General features: G+C 52.4%; 1 protein-coding gene across 1 annotated transcript; it reads left to right on the top strand.

The window, feature by feature from the left end:
• The first annotated feature begins 2,625 nt into the window (after window positions 1–2,625).
• Window positions 2,626–3,561, top strand: LOC148219347 (olfactory receptor 14C36-like). The gene has a single exon (XM_088157737.1). It carries the CDS (start codon window positions 2,626–2,628, stop codon window positions 3,556–3,558), a length of 933 nt encoding a protein of 310 aa, XP_088013863.1. The 3' UTR covers window positions 3,559–3,561.
• Window positions 3,562–23,464: the final 19,903 nt, after the last annotated feature.

The following is a 23,464-nucleotide window of genomic DNA, read 5'->3' as shown; positions in this document are numbered from 1 at the left end:
CAGTGATCTCCTAAAGCTGGAACATCCCAATGCCTGCAGACTGTGTGAGTACATTCTCTGATGATCTCTTGTGCAGAGCAGCCAGGGGTGCCCAGGGCTGTGGTGCAGAGCAGGGTCCTGCAGCCCAGGGCGCTGTGCTGGGGCAGGGACTCTGCTGCCTGCCAGGGACAGCTCTCAGCCAGCCCTGGGAGCTGCTCCCAGCACTGGGGAGAAGCTGTGGGGGCAAGGAGAGACCCTGAGCAGGGCAGGTGCTGCTGCTGAGAGGGGCTGTGTGGGGCAGGGCTGCTCCCAGCTCCAGACCAGCCTGGGCACAGCTCCGGAGGACACTTCCCAAAAGAGGGTAAGCCTGGGACTGGTGCAAAGATCAGAGGTTTTCTTGAGAGTGTTTTCAATTTCTTCTTTGGAGAAGGATGAAAAAGTTGGGGTGATGACAAAAATATTTTTGTTTTTGTACATTTTTCGTATATTCATAGCTCTGAAAACTACTGTTATATAGTTCTAAAATTATAATCCTTAATGGACACTATTAAACTCTTAATTAACTCTATTAAACTACTATTATATACTTATATACTATAATCCTTAATTAATTCTAGTACATTTCCTAACCTTTCTCTTAGATTTTAGAATAATAAGCTGACCTTCTAAATACATTCCAGAAATACTGTATAGTCTTATTATCAGGAGGACGACCTACAAGAACAATTATTTTTCTAATCAGAATGTGAGCAGTCATAACAAAATTGGGGCAACGAAGCCTTGGACCTTTTCCAATGGGTTCACCCAAGGGTGTGTAACATGGGAAACTGAATGCCCTATTGGATATTCCTGTTAAATATCCTAATTAATCAACCTTAATAAGGTGTTAAAATCGGGGCTAGGTGTGCCCCATCCACACTGGAACACCTGGAAGGTTCTGATAAAAGTCTGTTTTTTATTTTACTGTTCTAACAGTGTTTCAAGGGATTTTTTTTTCTTTTGATTTTAGACAACAGGAGGATGAGAGAAGCAGAACAGGAATTGTAATCACAGCATCACAGAACATTCTGAGTTGAAAGGGACACATCTGGATCATCAAAGCAATGTTTGAACATTTACAGAGACTCCAGATCTGTAACTTTGGGGGGGTCAATGTCTCTGCTGGGAGCCTCCCAAAGGGCCTTCAGCCACTCCTCAGCCCTGGGCAGCACCAGCATCACCTTTGCAGGACCCTGCAGGGCTCTCCTGAGCTGCTCTTGCTCACCTGCAGACAGAGCCTGCCCAGGCAGGGCCCTGCAGACAGGCAGGTTTCTGTAGGGCCAGGTGAGTGCACAGAGGGTGGGATGGGCTCTGTGAGCCTGGCAGGGACAAGGCAGCTCTCAGGAGGGAAATGTCCAGGCCCAGGGGGATGCTCAGGGAAGGAGAGGGGGCTGAACAGAGCGATGCTGGGGGCAGGAGGGCACTGTTGGTGTGTGGGAGGTGCCGTGCACAGCTGGGCACAGGAACACTGTCCTGAGTGCCCGGCTGTCTCTGCCCTGCCCTCCCAGGCACAGCACCACAACATCTTCTCTTGTTTCTGCACTCCTCTGATATTGTCATTGTTATCTGCTGCTCTCAGGGAGCCTCTGGGGTTTGCAGCAGCTGAGCCAGGCACTGCCCTTGGGAATCCTGCCAGGCTGGGGTGTCCATGGGAATGGGGTGTCCAAGTTTCCCTGGGACCTGTGGGGCTGAGGGCAAAGCAATCCCTGGCAAAGGGGAATGAGCTGAACCCCCTCCCATCATGGGCACACCTGGGGGTCTCCTTGCTGTGTCCTTCCAAGCTCTGAGCTGCCCTCCTGGGTGCAAATCTGTGCCAGAGCCTCTCGGAGTTCCCTGAATGTCCCTCGGGGAAGTGCAGAGATGCCACAGCTGAGGAAATGCTGTTGGGTTTGCCAAGGGAGCCGTGAGTGTCCTTGGCAGAAGGGGGTGCTGAGACCTTGCTCAGAGACCTTTAGAGAGGGTGAGACATTCAGGGATCCCTCTGCTCTGGGCAGGGTCTGGTTTATCCCAGAGTGACATGGGGGTGTGATTGTGCTCTGATTGGAGCTAAAGGTGCAAAGCCAGGGCAGTTGGGAACAAGCCCATCCAGTCCCTCACCTTGCCCTGACCAGGATTCCCTTGCCCAGGGAATCCTTTGCCTCTTAGTGGCAAACTGTGAGTGCAGCAGAAATGCTGGGATTTCTGATCTCAGAGAACCAGGAATGATGTGTGGGAAGGAAAATAATTCCTAAAACCAACACTTGCCATCCTTTAGACTTGTGAGTGCAGAAGCTACCAAGTCTTTCTCCATAAAGAGGGATTCCACAGACAAATCCTGAATATCCAGCCTTCTCTCTGTGCCACACAGCCACAAACCCAGGTCAGCCAGGCAGGGATGGCTCCTTGAGAGTCCCTAGGCACAGACCAGGCTGCTCCTGGCACACTCAGACAGCACAACTGGAGCTCAGTCGGGGACCTGGGTGAAGGTTTTCCCAGAGCAGGAACAAGGGTGGGTGAGTCACAGTGGGACAGTCTATAGGGAATGGCCCAGGTTTAGCTCAAAGCAGCCTCTGCTGACTTGTCACTGTCCTTTATCCATGAACAGATCCCCATTGCCAGAGACAGCAAATGTCCAACAGCAGCTCCATCAGCCACTTCCTCCTGCTGCCATTGGCAGACACGCGGCAGCTGCAGCTCCTGCACTTCTGCCTCTTCCTGGCCATCTCCCTGGCTGCCCTCCTGGCCAACGGCCTCATCATCAGCGCCGTAGCCTGCGGCCACCACCTGCACACCCCCATGTTCTTCTTCCTGCTCAACCTGGCCCTCACTGACCTGGGCTCCATCTGCACCACTGTCCCCAAAGCCATGCACAATTCCCTCTGGGACACCAGACACATTTCCTATGCAGGATGTGCTGCTCAGGTATTTTTCTTTGTGTTCTTCATGTCAGCAGAGTATTTCCTCCTGACCATCATGTGCTACGACCGCTACGTGTCCATCTGCAAACCCCTGCACTACGGGACCCTCCTGGGCAGCAGAGCTTGTGCCCACATGGCAGCAGCTGCCTGGGCCAGTGCCCTTCTCTATTCACTGCTGCACACAGCCAATACATTTTCCCTGCCCCTGTGCCGGGGCAATGCCCTGGGCCAGTTCTTTTGTGAAATCCCACACATCCTCAAGCTCTCCTGCTTAAATTCCTATCTCAGGGAACTTGGGCTTCTTATGGGTAGTGCTTTTCTGTTATTTGGCTGTTTTGTGTTCATTGTTTTCTCCTATGTGCAGATCTTCAGGGCTGTGCTGAGGATCCCCTCAGAGCAGGGACGGCACAAAGCCTTTTCCACCTGCCTCCCTCACCTGGCTGTGGTCTCTCTGCTTATCAGCACCTCATTTTTAACCTACCTTAAGCCACTTTCAATGTCTTCTCCATCCCTGGATCTGTCTCTATCAGTTCTATACTCAGTCGTGCCTGCAGCCCTGAATCCTCTCATCTACAGCCTGAGAAACCAGGAGCTCAAGGCTGCAGTGTGGACAATAATAACTAGATGGTTTCGGAAACATTAAACTGCTGACCATTTTCTGCAAATCACTTGTAATAAAAGTAATCTTTGATACTTCTTGATGGTGTAGTTGTGGGGTTATTTTTCTTTTGATTCAATTTTATCATATTGTCCACAAGAAAACCCATTGTTTGTTCCATTTCTCATTTTAATTCTCCCCATCTTTGCAGTGGCTACAGAGTGCGCCATAGAGGAGATGTGCTGTGGTGGCTTTAAATGAAATAAAGGATCTTCCAGCAAAGATTTCCTCAGAGATGCCCCATTTGTTCCCTTCTCTGTGTGCAGAGCTGGGGCAGATCAGTGCTGGCACAGCAGCTGTGCCCAGCAGCAGCAGCAGCAGCACTTGGTGTTGCCAGTGCTGCTCCCGTGCCACTGCCCCACTGCCCTCCTGGCCCTCGTGTTGCTGCAGGGCCTGAGTGCTCTCGGGGCCGGGCACAGCCCTGGGGGTGGCAGTGCCAGGGCTGCAGCAGGGACAGACCATGGGCACTGCTGGGGCAGCACTGACGCCTCAGGGCAGGGCCTGGGGGCTCCAGGCTCCTTGGCCAGGCTCTCTCCACAACACTTGGCCAGCCCAATGCTGAGCAGAGAAAAGCCCCGGGAGCAGCCCCAGGCTGGTGCTCTGCAAGCTCCCTGCAAGGGGGACACCCTGGCAAGGAGCAGCAGAGCAGGGGCTGCTCCATCCCCACTGCACTGGACACCTCAGGGCAGCGTCCCAGAGCGTCCTCATGCACCTGCCAACAACATCCCCCCTCTGCAGCCCTGGCCTCTCCCCCAGCTCACACAGGAGCCGCATCCTTGCAGGCACACACACGGCAGCACTGGCTCAGGAGCCCCTGTTTGCATTGCACACAGCAGGCTCAGCACCCCCATGGTGCTGCTGTGGGGACATGGAGCTGAGAGAGCACAAATGCCATCAGCCCCTGGGGCCAGCAAGGGCTGGGGGACATCAGGGAAACCACTCAGCTTTGTTGTGTCCTCTGAAGTCAGCCAGAAAGTTTGTTCTCATGAGCTGTGAGTTTCCTGTCCCACTGCAGATGTTGCTACTTAGTCACGGCTGCCTGACAGCCACTCCAAAACTGCCCTAAGCATTTCTTTTGCTCCACCTTTTCTTTCTTTACTCTTTCCTGCTCCAGGCTTTTTCTTCTTCTTGCTCATCTGCATGGCCTTACTTGCAAACAGCCCATCCCTGTTTCCCCTCTCCTCTCTGGTCCCACTCCCCATTTCAGTTCCTGAGCTGGCACCATGGGAACGTCCCTTTGGGAGCAAGATCATCCTCCAAGTGCTGCAGGAAAGCACTGGGCCCAGTGCTCCACGGGCTGATGAGAGGCAGCCCTCACCATTCCAAAGCCTGCCAGACCTATCAGGCAGCCCACGGAAAGCAAAATCAGCCAGATCTGTTCCATGTTCCCTTGGTTCCATGAGGCCCTGCAGGGTCACAATGGCCCTTTGGTTCCCCACAGTGTCACAATGTTCTCCATGATTCCATGGGGCCTTGCAATGCCACAATGGTCTCCATGGATCCACGGTGCCCTGCAGGATCACAATGGCCCTTGGGCTGCACCAGGCCCTGTAATGCAACAATGGCCTCTTGGTTCCACAAAGCTCCTTGGGACCATGTGGCCCAGCAGTGCCACAATGATGTTCTTGGTTCCATGGGGTCCCCACAGTGTCACAATGGTCCCTTTGATTGATGGTACCCTGCAGTGTCACAATGGTCCCTTTGATTGATGGTACCCTGCAGTGTCACAATGGTCTCCATGGTTCCATGGGGCCCCAGAGCGTCACCATGGTCTCCACAGGAAGGAAATCACAGAGCCCCAGTGTTTCAGGGGCTGATGGACTGCAGTCACCAGAGGCCAAAGCCAGATAGACCTGTCCGTCCTGCCAGGTTTGTCTGAGAGGAATCCTTGGATATTCAATATTCTGAATGTTGATTCCAAATTTCAGCCCTTTTTGCCTGGAGGAGAAGGCCAGTTCTTTTCCATAGGAAGGAAAGCATGCAGCCCCAGTGTTTGGAAAGCAAGCGAGAGCCAGTCCTCAGGAGGCCAAGGCCAGTCAGACCTGTCTGTAATGGCAGCTTTTGTGTAGGAATAATCCTTGGATCTAGGACTTTTGGTGGTGGAATCCCAGTTTTGGCCATGGGCACTTGGAGAAGAAGGATGGTTCTTTTCCACTGGAAGGAAAGCACAGAGCCCCATTTTTTCAGGGTAGAATAGAAGCAACCAGCAGAGACCAAGGGCAGCCAAAGCAGTCTGTCCTGGCAGTTTTTGTCTGGGAGAAACCCTTGGGGATAGGAAACATGGAGGAAAAATAACAATTTTGGCCATGGGTGCCTGTGCATGAGGAATGGGTCTTTTCCATTGGCAGGAAATCACTGAGCCCCAGGGTTTGAAGGCAGCTGAGAGCTGGCCCTCAGCAAGACAAGGGCAACCAGATTTGTTGGAAATGGCAGCTTTTGTCTAGGAGCCATCCCTAGATATTGGGAATTATGGAGGGGAAATCCCATTTTGGCTATGGATGATTCTATGAGAAGGACGGTTCTTTTCCATTTGAGAGAAAGCCATGAGTGCCAGTGTTTCAGGGGCACATGAGAAGAGAACCTCAACATGCCAAGGGCAGCTGGATGAGTAGGGCCAAGCCAATCAGACCTGTTCCCTGTTCCCTTGGATCCAGGGGGCCCTGCAGTGTCACAGTGGTTGTGTCATCTTGGATCCTTGGTTCCATGAGGCCCAGCTGATTCAAGCTGTCCTCTTGTTTCCATGGGGCTCCACAGTGTCACAATGGTCCCTTGCTCTCATGATCCCTTGCAGTGTCACAGGGGTTTCCTTGGTGCCGCAGTATCACAATGGACCCTTGGTTCCATGGGGACTCACAGTGTCAGAAGGGTCTCCTTGGTTCGATGGGGCCCTGTAGAGCCCCTTGATCCAACGAGGCCTCAAAGTGTCATCATGGCCTCCAGGATTCCATGACGTCCCACAACATCACATTTAACCTTTGTTTCCATGGAGTCCAGCACTCTTCCATGAATCCTCGGTTCCATGAGGCCTGGTAGTGTCACAATGGACTCTTTGGTTCCATGGGGCGGCAAAGTGTCACAACAGTCTCCACGATTCCATGAGTCCCTGCAGTGCCACAATGATCCTTTGGTTCCACGAGGCCTCAAAGTACCATCATGGTTGCCATGGTTCCATGAGGCCCTGCTGTGTCACAACGGCCTCCTTTGTTCCATGATTCCCTTTAGTGCAACAAAGTTCTCCTTGGTTCCATGGGGTCAGAATGGCCCCTTTGTCCCATGGAGCCCCACACTGTCACTGTGCTCCCCTTGATTCCATGAGGCCCTGCTGTGCTACAATGGCCCCAATGGCTACAGTGGTCTACAGGGAGACTCTCTACAACCACCTGAACAGAGGCTGTAGTCAGGTGGGGGTCGGTCTCTTCTCCCAGGCAACCACTGACAGAACAAGAGGACACAGTCTTAAGGTGAGTCAAGGACAGATTAGGTTTGATATCAGGAAAAATTCTTCACTGAAAGAGTGATTGGGCACTGGAATATTTTGCCCAAGGAGGTGCTGGAGTCACTGTCAATGGAGGCATTTAAAAGAAGACTAGACATGGCACTGACAGCCATGGTTTAGTTGATGAGGAGCTGTTAAGTCATAGGTTGGACTTGATGATCTCAAAGACCTTTTCCAACCTTGTTAATTTTGTGATTCCATTTCATAATATTCTCCATTGTTCCATGAGGCCCTGCAGTGTCACAATGGACCTTTGGTTCCATGAGGCCCCACAGTGTAACAATGGACCCTTGGTCACAATGGACTTCTGGTTCCATGAGCTTTCATACTCTCAGCACCAGTTCTGCAGTGTCACCATGGACCCTTTGTTCCATGAGGTTCTGTAGTATAACATGGTCACCTTGGTTCTGGGAGGCCCTGCAGTGTCACAATGCACCCATGGTTGCAGGAGGTTCCACAGTGTCACCATGGCCTCCTTGGATCTGCAGTATAACAATGGACCATTGGTTCCATGTGGCCCCACAGTGTCACAATGGCCCCTTGGTTCCATGAGGCCTTTGTCTGTCACAATGGTCTTTTCGTTCAATGAGGTTTTTCTGTGCCATAATGATCTCCTTGGATGTGCAGTGTCACAAGGGACCATAGTTTCCATGGGGCCCCTCTCTGTCACAATTGATTTTGGTTCCATGAGCTCCCACAGTACCAAAAGTCCCCTTTGTACCATCAGGTTCCATAGTGTCACAGTTGACACCTTGGTTCTATGAGGCCCTGCTGTCACCAAATCTCCAAATATAAGAATATGACTCCTTAACGTTAATTTCGTCTTAAAGAGGGCATCATTTTATTCAGGCCTCAGGTCCAATGTGGGATAAAACCTAACCTTACGTGGACACATTATTCTACAAGTGTGTTGCTTATATTCAGTCAATACATGTGTATTACAATTTACCCATTTCCATAAAACCCACCCCAAGTTCCCAATTCAGTCCTTATTTCTATTATCACTGCACCTTCAAGCCAGATGTCTTCTTCTCTTCCGGCAGTCCCTGCTGGCAAAGCAGCTCCTCAATGCCTTGTTCCTCTAATGAAAGTTTACAGGCTCAGTAAAACTTGAATGAATCCCTTTGTTATGAAGCCCAAGGCTTTGTGTGTCCAGGCAGAGGCAGGCAGGAGGCAGAGCTGTCAGCAAAGGAAGGGGCCAGCAAGGTGGGGCAGCCGGGGGATGACGACAGCCTGCAGGGACAGAGGCGCAGGGCATGGACACCGTAGGACAGCCTGGGCTGCAGAGGGCACAGGGATGGGCAGCAGCTGAAAGGCCCTGACACAGCCAACTCCTGCAGCACTTGGGCCATGCAGGCTGGCCCTGGGCCTGAGGCCAGCAGGGGACAAGTGAGCCTTGCTGTGCTGGGGCCTCATTGCCTCCTTGTCCCTGCTCAGCAGCCTGGCAGGGGCCGCCCCATGGTGCTGCCCTTGGCATTGCACATGCCCAGAGCCCAGTGGCCCGGGAAGAGCCCTGAGCAATGAGGGAGGGACAGGATCTGCCTTGCCAGGGGCTGGGGCTCAGCCCTTGGCCCTTTGCATTTCTAAAACACATCCAGGTTTGCTCAGCATCAGAGACATCTTTCCCTTGTTTGTCCCCACCTGTCATCAGTGCCTCCAGGAAACTGGATACACTTTCTCCTGAGTTGTGTCCTTCAGTGGCACCCATTAAAACTTCAAGAAATTTGGAGTTTGAATCTGACTTTGAGTCTTTGACAAGTTTCTTTGAGCACACTCTGAGGGACAGAGTCTGATGTAAACAGCAAAAGCCTTGAGAGGGTGTCATGGTTTTGATTTGGCAATTTAAATATACTCATTTTCTGTTGTGAGACAGAACCAGGACCAGAAGCAAGGCAGGCTTAAAACTTAAAAGGGTATAAAAAGAAATTTATTAACTACACAAAGAAAAAAAAAAACAAACAAAGTCAGAATAAGATTTTCACACCACTCCTTCCTTCCCTTTCCCAACCCTCATAACAACAAAACAAAATACAAAAAAACTACTTCAGTCAGTTCTGAACTTAAATAGTCCTTTTTTCAGTTGACTTCAGAGATAGAAGCTTCCTCTTGTCAAGCCATAGGGATTTTTTTCCACAAGATGGAAGAAAATAATCCTCTCGTGCTTTCATTTTCATGATTTGCATCCACCTGAGAACCTGCAACGTGACACTCCTCCCAACTCCACAGCCTTCCCAGAGCTGTGCTTGTGGGCCATGTCGGATTCATGGGGCATTACTTTTAAGAATGAAATGTTCCAAAGCAAAGATTCTCTTCATCTCTTTTCTCTCTGTTCATGCTTCATCCTCGGACAGCCGAGATCCCCTTCTTTCCTTGGGGCAAAGATTCTCAACACAAGTACTTTAGTCAAATGATGTATCAAATTGAACACTACAAACCCCCACGTCTTTTTTTACTCCATGGTTTATAGGAATTGTCAGTGCGATATCAGTCCATCCCTACAACTTCACAAAAGGATTTTCAGCCAACTTTCACAGTATCTTCTCATTCTCCTTCCATCTAAAAAACTTAGGTCTTCCTTCACTGACTTCAGGGTATCTCCTTTTTCCCCTCTCATATTCAAAGGAAAGCTGGAGATTTTGCAAATCTTATCTGAGCACAAAGAGTTAAAGTTTGACACAAAAACTGCAAGAGTTGGGCCAGGCCTAGGCCTGAGGGGTGAGGGGTGGCTGAAATTTTAATCAGCTTTTCTGGGGTTTAACTGCAGCACCCACACTGCCCATGGTCACCCCTGCTCCCCAGACAGGGCCCAGCTGCCTCCCCCCCCAGGCTGTGCGGGGGCTGGCTGGGCCTGGCCCCCCTGAATCTGCTCCAAGTCAGCAGCAGGAGCCAGGGCCCCCCCAGACTGCGGGCCCATGAAGGAGGAAGCTGGGCTGAGGTCTTATCAATGAGCCTTTCCTCCCCCCAGCCATCGGGTCCCTTGGTTCACAAACGGAGGCCAGGTGGCCTCCCGGGTCCCACCCTTAGGGGAGGGAGCCCGGGCAGAGCTGGTGTTACCTGACCAGTCACTGGAAATCAAAGAGAGTTTTTCTCCTGGGTAACCTCCTTCAAAATGTGTGTTCACGGAGCAAACTAACTTTGTCTAATTGGCTGTTGAGGCTGTCAATAACTAAACCAGCCCTCAATGGTCCCAATCAACCCACAGAGGAAACCCCCATAAAGAGAACTTCTCTCTGAGTTTCTTCTTCCCAGTTGAACCCAGCACACAATGGAATCTTGGTCCCATGAGGTTCTGTAGTGTCACAATGGTCTCCTTGGTTCTGGACTGTTACAATGGAGCCTTGGCTCCATGAGCTTGTGTGGAGTCACCATGGCCCCATGGGATCTGCACTGCCACAATGGACAATTGGTTCCATGGCACCCTGCTGTGTCACAATAAACCTTTAGTACCATGAGATTCTGGAGTGTCACAATGGTCTCCCTGGCTCAATGAGGCCTTGGAGTATCACAATGGCTGCTTGGTTCCATGAGCTTCCATAGTGTCACAATGGTCTCCTTGTTTCTGCAGTGTCATAATGGACCCTTGGTTCCACAAGGTTCCTAAATGTCACAGGTCTCCTTGGTTCCATGTGGCCCTGCTGTGTCACCACAGCCCCTTGGTTGCAGGAGTTTCTGTGCTGTCAACAGTGGTTCCTTTGTTCCAATGAGACACTGCTGTGTCACAGAACCCTGGGTTCCATGAATTTCTTCAGTGTCACAGTGGCCCCATGGATCCATGAGGTCCCACAGTGTCACCATGGCCTCCTTGGATCTGCATTGTCACCATGGACCATTGGTTCCATGTGATATTGATGTGTCACCATGGTCTGCTGGGTTCCATGATTCCCCTCAGTGTCACAATGGAGCCTTGTTTCTGTGAGGATCCAAACTGTCACAATTGTCTCCTTAGTTCCATGAGGATGCAAAAGCTTTGAATAAACTGAGCAACACCTGCCTAACACACCTGGACTGTCTGCATTCAAAAGAGGGATTGAAAGGTAAGAATGGCAGCAGCAGCTTCCATCTGCAACAGAGATCCAGAGAAAAGACAGAGACAGAGAATTCAGGTGAAAGACTCTGAGAATTCTGCTTGAAGAGATCATTTCTGATCACACAGTCCCTTGTAGAAAGGTGACAACATTGCAGGTAGCCTGGACTGAGCATGTCGTTCCTGAGAGGCGTTTGTTGTTTGGGAAATCTGCTTAGGCTTTTCCATTCTTTCCTTACAAACAGGAAAACTGCTCTTGGGCCTGTGTGCAGGCAGAGCCCTGAGGAGAGCAGGTGGGACATGGTGCAATGGGCTGGGACACCCAGCTGCAGAGCTCAGGGGACAAGGTTCTTCTGCAGGGCACAGGGATGTCAGTCCCAGGTGGGCAATGTCAGACATGGTGAGGTTGGGGGTGAGGAGCAGGTTGTCCAAACAAGGTCAGCCTGCAAGGGGCTCATACTTCTGCATGCCCAGACCTCCTAAGGAGACATTCATCATCAGCATCACCTGGGGAATGCTTTTATCCCCTCTTCTCTGAAATGAAAACTAAAAAAATACTCACTTGACTAAAGAAGAAAAGTAATGAGGTACACTTTGAAATCTTCCTCCTTAACAGAACTCCAAACTGACTGCAATCAGCTGCACAAGGCCTGGAGACTTGAAGACAATTGAAGGAAGACAAAGAGTTCCTAAGGGCTTTCTGTATTTGATCAGCCCCATGGTGGATTTGGGCCTGAGTCCAGGACCCTGAGGCACTGAGACAAGGTTGGAGAAGCTGCTCAAGGAATCAGAAGCAAAACTCCAAGTCCCTTGGAGTATCAGTGGCCCCACTGAGGGCAGGGAGTGCCAAAGGCTCCCCAGGGACTGGTGAGAGCAGATCCTTGAGGGCAGGATTGCAGGAGCCCGAGGCTGTGAGCAGGGAACTGCAATGCTGAGCAAGGCCTGGGCTGGGTGGAGGAAGCAGAAAGGCCAAGGCCTGAGCCCAGGCCTGGCCCAGCAGGGCCTGTCCCTCACGGGTGGCTCGGGGCTGTTCCTGGGGCAGTGGGATGGCAGGGGCAGCAAGGACAAATGTCATCAAGCTGCAAGCCCTGCCAGCCTCCTGAGGGAGGGCCGAGGCAGAAGCAAAGTGCAGCCCCTGCCAGGAAAGTTCCTTCTGTGGGGCTGCAGAGGCCCTGCCCGAGCCCAGGGCACAAAGGCCTGGGTGCCTCTGGCCCTGCCAGCCCTGCCCAGCCCTTGGCCATCTCTCCTGCAGGCTGTGCCCCCTGTGCGTGCTGCTCCTGTGCCCTGGCCGGCTGCACACGCCCATCTCGCTGTCCCCCCCAGCATTTCTCAGCCCAGCATTGCTGTGCCCTCCCTGGGCTCCCTGCACCCAGCGCTGCCGGCTCCTGGCACACAGAGCCATGGCCTGGCCCAGCCTCACGCTGGGACACCTCGGGCACCAACATTCTGCCCTGGGAGGGACTTTTGTGTATCCTCACCTCCAGGCTGAACCTTCCAGGCTGCACTTTGGGGAGGTTTTCTTCTCTGCCCACTTGCAAGGAAAGTTCTGTCTCCTGTTGTTCACAAACAGAGAACGGCTGGTGGGAGATGTGGTGGTCAGAGGCTGTTTGGGCTTCAGGGACCATGAAATTACTGAGTTTTTAAATATTCTGTGAAAGAAGGAGGAGCATCAACAAAACTTGTACGCTGGATTTACAGAGAGCAGCCTTCAGCCTATTCAAAATGCGTATTTGGGGATAACTGAATTGGGTACTAATTTTTTTAAGGGAAACAGCCCTCAAAAACAAAGGATTCCAGGAAGGATGGAGACACTTTGAACAAGAAATTTTGAAGGAGCAGAATCAGCCTATCCCTGTATGCCAAAAGCTGAGCCAGTGAGGAAAATGACTGGCCTGGCTGGGGATTGATCTTTTCCCAGGAACTTGGGGGGGAAAACAAAGTCATCACCTTTGGACAGAGGGGCCAGGACATTCAGGAAGTGTTTTAGTATGTTGTTAGGTCATGCAAAAAGAAAATGAGAGAAGTGAAAGCTCAATTAGGACTTTACCTGGACGATTCTCAGAAAAATAATGAAAAATAATTTTATAAATTAATTAATAAAAAAAGCAGAGACAAGGAGAATATCAGCTTTTTATTGGCTGCAGTGCAGAATATAATAACTAAAAATGCGGAAGGGTTTGATGTACATCACAACTTTGCATGTCTTTCAACAACAAGACAGGTTGTCCTCAGGACAAGTGTTCTCCTGAGCTGGTAGATGGGGACAGGGAGCAGAACAGACCCTCTGTAATCCAGGAGGAAGCAGCTGGGAACCTGCTGAGCCATGCAGGTGCTCACAGGTGTCTCTGGCACCAGATGGGATCCATCCTAGGGGGATGAGGGAGCTGCTGGATGAGCTCCCCAAGCTGCTCTCCATCATTTCTCATCAGTGCTGGCTCAGCAGGGAGGTGCCAGAGGACTGGAGGTGCCAATGTGAGCCCATCCCCAAGAAGGGCTGGAAGGAGGATGTGGGGAACTGCAGGCCTGTCAGCCTGACCTGGGTGCCTGGTGAGGTGATGGAACAGATCACCTTGAGTGCCATCCCAGGGCACCTACAGGATGGCTGAGGGATCAGAGCCAGCCAGTGTGGATTTCAATATCTGCATTGATGATCTGGATGAGGGCATTGAGTGTACCATCAGCAAATGTGCAGATGGCACCAAGCTGGGTGTGAGTGTGGATGTGCTGGAGGGTAGGAGGGCTCTGCAGAGGGACCTGGACAGGCTGGATCCAGGGCCCCAATCCAACAAGGTGAGGTTTAACAAGACCAAGTGCCATGTCCTGCACTTTGGCCACAACAACCCCTGCAGTGCTCCAGGCTGGGGACAGAGTGGCTGGAGAGCAGCCAGGCAGAAAGGGACCTGGGGGCACTGATGGACAGCAGGCTGGACATGAGGCAGCAGTGTGCCCAGGTGGCCAAGAAGGCCAATGGCACCTGGCCTGGATCAGGAATGGTGTGGCCAGCAGGAGCAGGGCAGTGATTCTTCCCCTGTGCTCAGCACTGGTTGGGCAGCACCTCGAGTGCTGTGTCCAGTTCTGGGCCCCCCAATTAGGAAGGACATGGAGGGGCTGGAGCATGTCCAGAGAAGGGCAACAAGGCTGGTGAGGGGTCTGGAACACAAGTCCTGTGAGGAGGGGCTGGGGAGCTGGGGATGTTTATTCTGGAGAAAAGGAGGACTCGGGGTGACTTTATGACTACAACGCCCTGAAAAGTGGTTGTAGTCAGGTGGGAGTTGGTCTCCTTCTTCAGGCAACATCTGACAGAATGAGAGGACACAGTCTTAAGCTGCACCAAGGGAAATATAGGTTGGATATTAGGAAAGTAATTTTTACAGAAAGGGTGATGAAGTACTAGAATGATCTTCCCAGAGGGCCTGATGGAGTCACCATCTGGATGTGTTTAAAAACAGACTAGATATGGCACTCAGTGCCATGGTCTAGTTGAGGTGTTAAGGCAGGGGTTGGACTTGATGATCTTGAAGGACTCTTCCTACCCAGTGATTTTGTGATTCTGTGAATTCTTTGAGACTTTCAGCTGAATCCTCTGTCCCTGTCCCTTCCCTGTGTCTCTGTTGCAGATGGAAGCTGCTGGTGCCTTTCTCACTTTTTTCCCATTTTCTGAATACAAACAGATGTTCTTAGGTGTGTTAAGCAGGTGTTGCTCAATGTTTATGCAAAGCTTTTGTATTCTCATGGAACCAAGGAGACCCTTGTGACACAGTGAAACCTCATGGAACCAAAAATCCATTGTGACATTGGGGCTGGATGGTACAAAGGAGACCATTGGGATACTGTGGATCCAAGGACACCATGGTGACACTGTGGAAACTGATGGAACCATGGGCATTGTGACACAGCAGGGCCTCATGGAACCAAGGAGTGAATTGTGACTCTGAGGAACTTCACAGAACCAAGAGTCTATTGTGACATGGGGTACTCATGAAACCATGGAGAGCATTTTGAAACCAAGGCCTGCTGGAATCAAAGGTCCATTGTGGCTCTTCAAGGCCCTGTGGACCAAGGGGAGCACAGTGACACTGTGGGGTCCATGGAACCAAGGGGTCATGGTTACACTGTGGAGCTTTATTGAACCAACAGTCCATGGTGACACTGCAGGGCAGTATGGAATCATGGAGAACATTGTGACACTACACGATGTCATGGAATCAAGGGGCCATTGTGACACTGTGGGGACTTGTGGGACCAAGGGGCAGTTGTGGTACCATGGAAATTGTGGCAACTGTGTCACCATGGAATCAAGGAGTCCATTGTGACACTACAGGATGCCATGGAACTAAGGATTCATGTCACAGTGTGGGACACATGGAACCGAGGGGCCATTGTGACACTGTGGGGCCTCATAGAATTACAGAGACCTTTGTGACACTGCAGGGCTTAATGGAATGAAGGGGCTGTTGTGACACTGTGTGCCCTCATGGAACCAAGGAGAGAACTGGGACACTAAGGAACATAATGGAGTTGCTGCAAATGATACAACTTGAAACTTTTTAATGTAACTTCAGTCAGGATTTATGTTTACCTTTGCCCAGGGGGAGGGGATTTGAAGTTTCTCTTCAAAAGACTCTGTTCACCAAGGTTGGGTGAGGCCTGATGAGTTTAACATCTTCAGATTGGGAGTAGCCAGAAGATACAGAGGAGGTAAAGGAACATTAATGAACATCACCTCCAGTGTGCTTGGAGACACCCGGTGTGGAAAAAGATTGGTGAGAGAATCAAAGAATGAGGACATAATTCACATCAAAGACAAAGGGATCAACAGCCAACAGCCAATCAAATACTAAAAATTGTGTAATTTAAGATCAATGAACGTGAATTTCTTTGGGCTTTGTCTGTATAAATATGTGAAAAGCCTAGTAAAGAACCATGTGTGATGGAATGATTTTCACTGCACAAGGCAGGCATTTGTGGGTGGAATGATTTCTATTGCACATGCTGGCTACAATATTATCCTGGCCAGAAGAAAGTAATGCCTAAATTCTCTACAAATGAGAACATGTTGTTGGGGAGTTTCTGCCTTTCATGCAGTTTCAGTGTCAGTCCTACTGAGGTCCATCAGCAACACAGGCTCCTCCTGGACTCCTTGGAGGAGAGAATTGGAGGCCATGATTGCACAAAGCTCTCAAGACTCCAAGGCAAAAGCAAAACCCAAAATCCTCTGAAAAACCTGCCGTCCCTGGGAGCATGAAGGAGCCCCCAGGGCCATTCCTGACCAAGGCTCCCCAGGGACTCGTCCCAGCAGATCCCTGAGGCCACTGGGATGTGGGGGGATACTGAGGGCAGGACAAGGGGTGACAGTGCCCAGCCTTGCTGGGGCTGTGCCAGGAGGCCTCAGTGGCTCAGGACAAGGTGTCTCCTCCCAGCCCTTGGTGGCACAGACCCTGCTGTGCCCCAGGACATCAAGACTTGGCTTCTCCTGGGCACTGCCAGCCCTGCCAGGACTCTTAGCCATGTCCAGCACAGCTTGTCCTGCACTGTCCCACAGCTGCTGCTGTGTCCCTGCAGGCTGCACACTCCCATCTTGCTGCCCCTGCCTCTGCCCTGCCATTGCCAGCCCTGCCCTGACCTCTGCCCACCCTCACCCTCTGTGCCTTGGGACACACACACATGCACTGAGCTCATCCTCCTCCTCCTGGCTGTTTCTCCTGCCACAGCACTGCCCTGGGAGGGTTCATTCCTCACTGGAGCTGCTGTGTTTGTGCTGGTGCATTTTATAGCTCTGCTTCTGCTTCTCTGTCAATTCTGCCTTCAAAGAGCTCTCCAAGGAAAAGATTCATTGAATGGTGGAATAACAGAGGTGGGAAGAGCCCCCTGAGCCCCCCTGGCCTGGGTGTGGCTGGGATGGAGTTCCCTTTGCCCAGAGCAGCCCCTGTCCTGCTGTGCTTGGCTCTCTTGGCTGGAGTGGGTTTGGTCCCAGCCCGAGGCTTTGGCTGCTCCTGAGCAGGGCTGGCCCCACATGAGGCATCTCTGCAACTCCCCAACCAATGTCCTGGGGGTGGGCAAGTGTTCCTGGGGACACAGGGATGGGACAGCTGGGCTGGACTGACCCAAGGGATCTTCCAATTCATGGGATGACCTGATCAACAGGGAAATGAGGGGGACAAGAGAGTCTCTGGATTTTCTGTATTAATACATTCGTCTTCCAAAATAACCACTACATGTGCTGAATTCTGGTGGGGAATTCTTGTCTCCCCATGATTTTTCTTGCTTCTGCATTTGGCCTTTGATTTTTACTTCCCCACCCCAAACATTAATGTCTTTTTATGCTGAATCACAATTTTTTCACCTTATTTTCTCCTGTTTTCTGAGTAAGGAGGGACAGTGACAGAGATACTTGGCTGTCATTTGATCCCCAGAGAGGTTAAACCACAGTCACCTTGCCCAGCTCTGCTCTTATGGGCACGCCCAGCAATGTCAGGGCTCTGTCAGGTGCCCAGCCCTGAGCTGGGCTCATGCCCTGCTCACAGCCCCAGGGGTGTCCAGGGACACGAGTCCTTCCCTGGCACACACACACACAGTTCATTGCAGCACGGGCAGGGGCTCCCTGGGCTCTGCTGCCACTGCCAGAGCCTGGCAAGGACCTCAGCCCTGCGGGTGTCACCCTGCCCTGCCCTGCCCCTACCCAAGGTACCCCACGGCCAGAGGGATGGACACGGGGAGCTCTGGGCACAGGAGCTCATCCCAGCCCTTCATCCAGGGGTTCCCAGGGGATGTTACTCTCTGGAAACTCCAGGAACAGCTGCAGGTGTTTGTGTCACTGGGTTTATGTCCCCTCACACACACACAGGATGTTCAGGGCTGTGCAATGTCCCTGCACTGCAAACACAGACTCCTGACCCGGTCACTTGATGTCCCTCCAGGGAGGGAAGAACAACTTCTGTGCCCTGGGGTGAGAGGCCACTCCTGGAAACAGTGCTGGCTTTGCCAGGGCACTGCTGGGACAACCCCACCCTGAACACTGCCACACTTCTGCTGGTCACTGCTGCTCTCCTCTCCAGGGCGCTGTGTTGGGAACATCCTTGAAAGAAAACTGGGAAGGAGATTGAAGCTTTCAGGCCCTGCACTGGGGAGATGCCCTTGCATGATGGAAATGCTGCTGCAGAGCCCAGGTCTGTCCCAGCAGTGCCCATGGCCTGTCCCTGCCTGCAGTTCCTGGACAGTCACACAGCAGGACTGGGACTGAGCTGAGAGAGCCCTGAGGCCTTAAACCAACACAGGGGCTCTGAAGGGCAGTGTGGAAATGAAGGAAGAGGAGGTTATGGAGCAGAAGCCCTGGGGCTGCCTGGCAGTGAGGAGCATTGGGGTTCCCTTTTCACCTCAGCTCTGCCCAGTGACACCAACTCTGCAGCTCCAGAGAAGTCAGGGAGGAAAAATATCAGGGGAACAGGGCAATATAGAGTTCTTTATTTTGTGTACACAGAGCTTGTACAATTCCTGGGTTATATAGTCTATGGCTCACACTAGAAATGCAAATACTGAATGAAAAATGGTACAAAGATTTTCCTGTGAACAAATTCTCAAAAATATAATACCTGTGCCAGCAGGAAAAACACAGGATACAGACTGGGTGTTAATGAGTAACATCATAGAAGCTATAGAGGAGCATGGGAGTTTATTGGTTCTGAAGAGCATTCATGATTATTTTCCTCAGGCCATCCTTGAGCTCTTGGTTCCTCAGGCTGTAGATGAGAGGGTTCAGGGCTGGAGGCACCACTGAGTACAGAACTGACAGGGAGAGATCCAGGGATGGGGAGGACAGGGAGGGGGGCTTCAGGTAGGCAAATATGACAGTGCTGAGGAACAGGGAGACCACAGCCAGGTGAGGGAGGCAGGTGGAAAAGGCTTTGTGCCGGCCCTGCTCAGCACAGCCCTGAAGATCTGCACATAGGAGAAAACAATGAACACAAAACACCCGAGTACTATACAGACACTAACAGGAAGGAGCCTCAGTTCCCTGAGGTAGGATTTGGAGCAGGAGAGCTTGAGGATGTGTGGGATTTCACAGAAGAACTGGCCCAGGGCATTTCCATGGCACAAGGGCAAGGAAAATGTATTGGCTGTGTGCAGCAGAGCATTGAGAAAGCCACTGGCCCAGGCAGCTGCTGCCATGTGGGCACAAGCTCTGCTGCCCAGGAGGGTCCCGTAGTGCAGGGGTTTGCAGATGGACACGTAGCGGTCGTAGCACATGATGGTCAGCAGGGAAAACTCTGTTGTAGAGCAGAAAGCAAAAAAAAATACCTGAGCAGCACATCCAGCGTAGGAGATGTGTCTGGTGTCCCAGAGGGAATTGTGCATGGCTTTGGGGACAGTGGTGCAGATGGAACCCAGGTCAGTGAGGGCCAGGTTGAGCAGGAAGAAGAACATGGGGGTGTGCAGGTGGTGGCCGCAGGCTACGGCGCTGATGATGAGGCCGTTGGCCAGGAGGGCAGCCAGGGAGATGGCCAGGAAGAGGCAGAAGTGCAGGAGCTGCAGCTGCCGCGTGTCTGCCAATGGCAGCAGGAGGAAGTGGCTGATGGAGCTGCTGTTGGACATTTCTGCACTGTGGCCATGGAGTCCTGTTGAAGGAGGACACAGTTATAATTCAGGGGAGACGTTGCTGAGCAATGTCCAAGTTCCTTCTCCTTTGCCTCTGCTACTCTGTGCCACCCCAGTTTCATTTTCTCAAATCCCTTCCTTCAGCCTCATGCCTGGAGCTCTGCTGGGATCTGGCCCTGTTGCTGTGATGAGCAGGGACCCTGTCTACGGACACCGAGGGGTCAGCTCTGCTCTGCAGCAGTGGGGTCATGGGAACAGGGACAGGGGCCAGTCCTGGGGCTGGATTTCATCAGGCCAAACTGCTCCTGAGGCAGAGGAGCTTGGCAGCACCTCCTGTCCCAGAGCTAAGGAGCAGTGATGGCCAAAGGCAGTTTGAGAGGGATTCCTGCTGTGCCCAGGGAGATCAGAGAGAACTGTGCAATGCAAGAGCTGTAACTCAGTGAAGGGTGAGGGGAACTGCTCTGTCACTCCATCTGTCCCCAGCTGCCCTTTCTGAGATCCAGGGCAGTCACTGTGTTCCCCTGAAATCAGCCTGACACAGCTGAGAGCAGAGGGACAGCAGAGCAACCTGGCTCAGCCTTTCTCACAGTCTCAGGCCCACTCCTGGCCAAGGACACTCCTGTCCCCCAGTGTCCCCTGGAGGCAGCTCAAAGCTTGGATGGCATCCTGAGGACACACCAAGGGTCCTGTCCATGGCACTGCTTGAGGAGACTCAGCTCATTCCCAGCCTCCCAGCCTGCCCTGCCCTGAGCTCCCCGGGGCACAGGGAGCTGGGACACCCCATTGCTGTGCTCAGCCTGCACAGGAGGAGCCCAAGGGCTGGGCCTGAGCCTGCAGCTGGAGCTGCCATTGCCAGAGAGCCCTTCAGCAATGCCAGGAGCACCTGGGCAAGGCAAGGAGAGAGAGCTGGCCCTGAGGAAAAGCCTTTCCCTGTCCATCCCTGCCCAGCCCCTGCCAGGCAGCACCAGGGCATGACAGTGGCCCTCAGGTCCTGGTCAGCAGGGAATGGGCACATGGCAGGAGAGATGCCCTTCATGTCTGGTGCTGCTCTGCCAGCCCAGGAGGGGACTGAGGGCCCTGAGCCCCCGGGCTGAGGGCTGAGCTGGCTGGGAGGGGACACCAGAGCTGTGCTGCTCAGGGCAGTGTCTGCCCTGCAGGGCAGGGCTGGCAGGTGTCACATCTGCCCTGCAGCAGGACTACCCTCAGCACTGCCTCCCTCCCTCCCTGCCCATGGCTCTGCTGCTTGAGCTGTCCCAGCCTGAGCTGTTCCTGTGGCCCTGGGCTCCTTCCCTGCCAGAGCTGCCAGAGCCCAGCCCAGCCCCTGGGCCAGCTCTGCCCTGCAGCTGCTCGGGGGTGCAGGGATTAAAGAACAGTTCCCCCAAGCCTGGGCACCATGGAAATGTGATGCTGGATGGATCTGGAGGATGGGGAGGTGGAGGCACCTGCTGAGGCTCCCAGGAAATCTCAGAGTGATGGTTTAAGAGCCTCAGCCCCTGCTCAACCCTGCACAGCTGAGTTTCCATTCCCACCAAGCTGAACTTGGGAAAAGTGGGAGCACAGATTCAGGAAAGCAGAGACTCAAGCAAAAAATTCCTGCTCTGAATGAACTCATGAAAAGTCCCCTCAGAAATGACCTGGGAATGAGCTGGAGCTGTGAGCAGCCTTGGCACACAGAGCACACTCTGCACAGCAGCAGGACCTGCCTTGCAGGAGTCACTCTTTGCAGCCACAGCTCCCATCCAGAGTCCATGGAGAGCTCCCAGGCAGGCTGAGAGCTGCCCATGCTGGCTCTAGGAGATCCCTCCAGGAGCACAGGGGACATTGCCCTGCACCCACACACTCACCATGTCCAGGGCTGTGAAGATGTTTCCCCAAGTGCAGTCTCAGCTCAATGTCTTCCCAGTCCTGATTGCCTTGAGCCTGTCTGTGCCTGGCTCCTGTGCCCTCAGTGCCTGCAGGCAGTGCCCTCAGCCCTGCTGGGCTGGCAGAGGAGCTGCTCCTCAGCAGAAATGTCTTTTTGAAGCTTCTCTTGGTTTACCTTGGGAGTTGCCTCTGTGCCAGGAGCCCGGCCCAGCTCAGCAGCACAGACACAGCACAAGGACTTTAATTAATCTCTTGGGGCTTTGGTGCTGTTTACACCATAATCATTCCCTGAGAGAGTGTTCAAAAAACTTCTGGAGATACTCTAAATTATATTTAAACTCAAAAGTTTATTTAACTTTTTATGGGTCCCACTGAGAGACACAACTCACATGAAAGTGTCCCCAGGTTCCAGTTAGTGCAGAACACTGGAGGCACTGATGACAGGCAGGGGACAAACATGGGAAAGGTGTCTCTGATGCTGAGCACACCTGGATGTGTTTCAGGAATGCAAAGGGCCAAGGGCTGAGCCCCAGCCCCTGGCAAGGCAGATCCTGTCCCTCCCTCATTGCTCAGGGCTCTTCCCGGCCCACTGGGCTCTGGGCATGTGCAATGCCAAGGGCAGCACCATGGGGCGGCCCCTGCCAGGCTGCTGAGCAGGGACAAGGAGGCAATGAGGCCCCAGCACAGCAAGGCTCACTTGTCCCCTGCTGGCCTCAGGCCCAGGGCCAGCCTGCATGGCCCAAGTGCTGCAGGAGTTGGCTGTGTCAGGGCCTTTCAGCTGCTGCCCATCCCTGTGCCCTCTGCAGCCCAGGCTGTCCTACGGTGTCCATGCCCTGCGCCTCTGTCCCTGCAGGCTGTCGTCATCCCCCGGCTGCCCCACCTCGCTGGCCCCTTCCTTTGCTGACAGCTCTGCCTCCTGCCTGCCTCTGCCTGCACACACAAAGCCTTGGCCTTGACACCAAAAGGGTTTAATTCAAGTTTTACTCTGCCTGCGCAATGTAGCAGATAAACAAGGTATTGAGGGGCTGCTTTCCCTTCAAGGATGGTTGGAAGAGAAGAAGATGACATCTGTCTCAAGGGTGCAGTGACAGAAGAAGCAAGGACTGAATCTGGGAACATGGAGTAGGTTTCATGGAAATGGGTAAATTGTAATACACACGTATTCACTGAATATAAGAAAAACACTTTCAGAATGATGAGTCCACATAAGGACAGGAGTTAGCCCACATTGGACCTCAAGCCTGAAAAAATGCTGGCCTGTTTAACAGCAAGTTAGTGTTAAGGAGGCTTATTCTGATATTTTGAAGATTTGGTGACAGTAGAGCCTCATGGAACCAAAGAGTCAACTGTGACACTATGGAACCTCAAGGAACAAAGGGGCCTTTTGACACGGTGGGAGCTCATGGAACTAAAATCCATTTTGACAGAGTGGGGCCATGTGGAACCTATGCTCCCTTGTGAATTTGCAGGTCCAAGGAGACATTTTGGCACTGAGAAACCTCATGGAACCAAAAGTCCATTGTGACAGAGAAAGGCCTCATGGAACCAAGGGGCCATTGTGACACTGTGGGGCCACATGGAACCAATGGTCCATTGTTCTACTGCAGATCCAAGGAGGCCATGGTGACAGTGTGGAACCTCCTGCAACCATGGGTGCATTGTGACACTGCAGAACCTCACAGAACCATGGAGTCCATTGTGACACTGCAGAACCTCATGGAACCAAGGGTCCATTTTCACACTGTGGGAACTCATGAAACCAAATGTCCATTGTGACATTGCAGGGCCTCATGGAACAATGGAGACAGCTATGAAACAGAATCACAGAATGAATGAGTTTGGAAAGGACCTTTGTGATCATCAAATCCAATTTATGACCTAACATCACCTCATTAACTAAAACATGGTTGTGAGTG

Source organism: Sturnus vulgaris, unplaced genomic scaffold (assembly GCF_052056855.1).
Source record: "Sturnus vulgaris isolate bStuVul1 unplaced genomic scaffold, bStuVul1.hap1 Scaffold_155, whole genome shotgun sequence".
In the NCBI taxonomy this organism is placed as follows: domain Eukaryota; kingdom Metazoa; phylum Chordata; class Aves; order Passeriformes; family Sturnidae; genus Sturnus; species Sturnus vulgaris.
This window is presented reverse-complemented; position numbering and strand designations above follow the sequence as displayed.

Bases quoted from the DNA above. Each gene is read 5' to 3' on its own strand.
- LOC148219347 (XM_088157737.1), top strand. From the start codon at position 2,626: ATGTCCAACAGCAGCTCCATCAGCCACTTCCTCCTGCTGCCATTGGCA.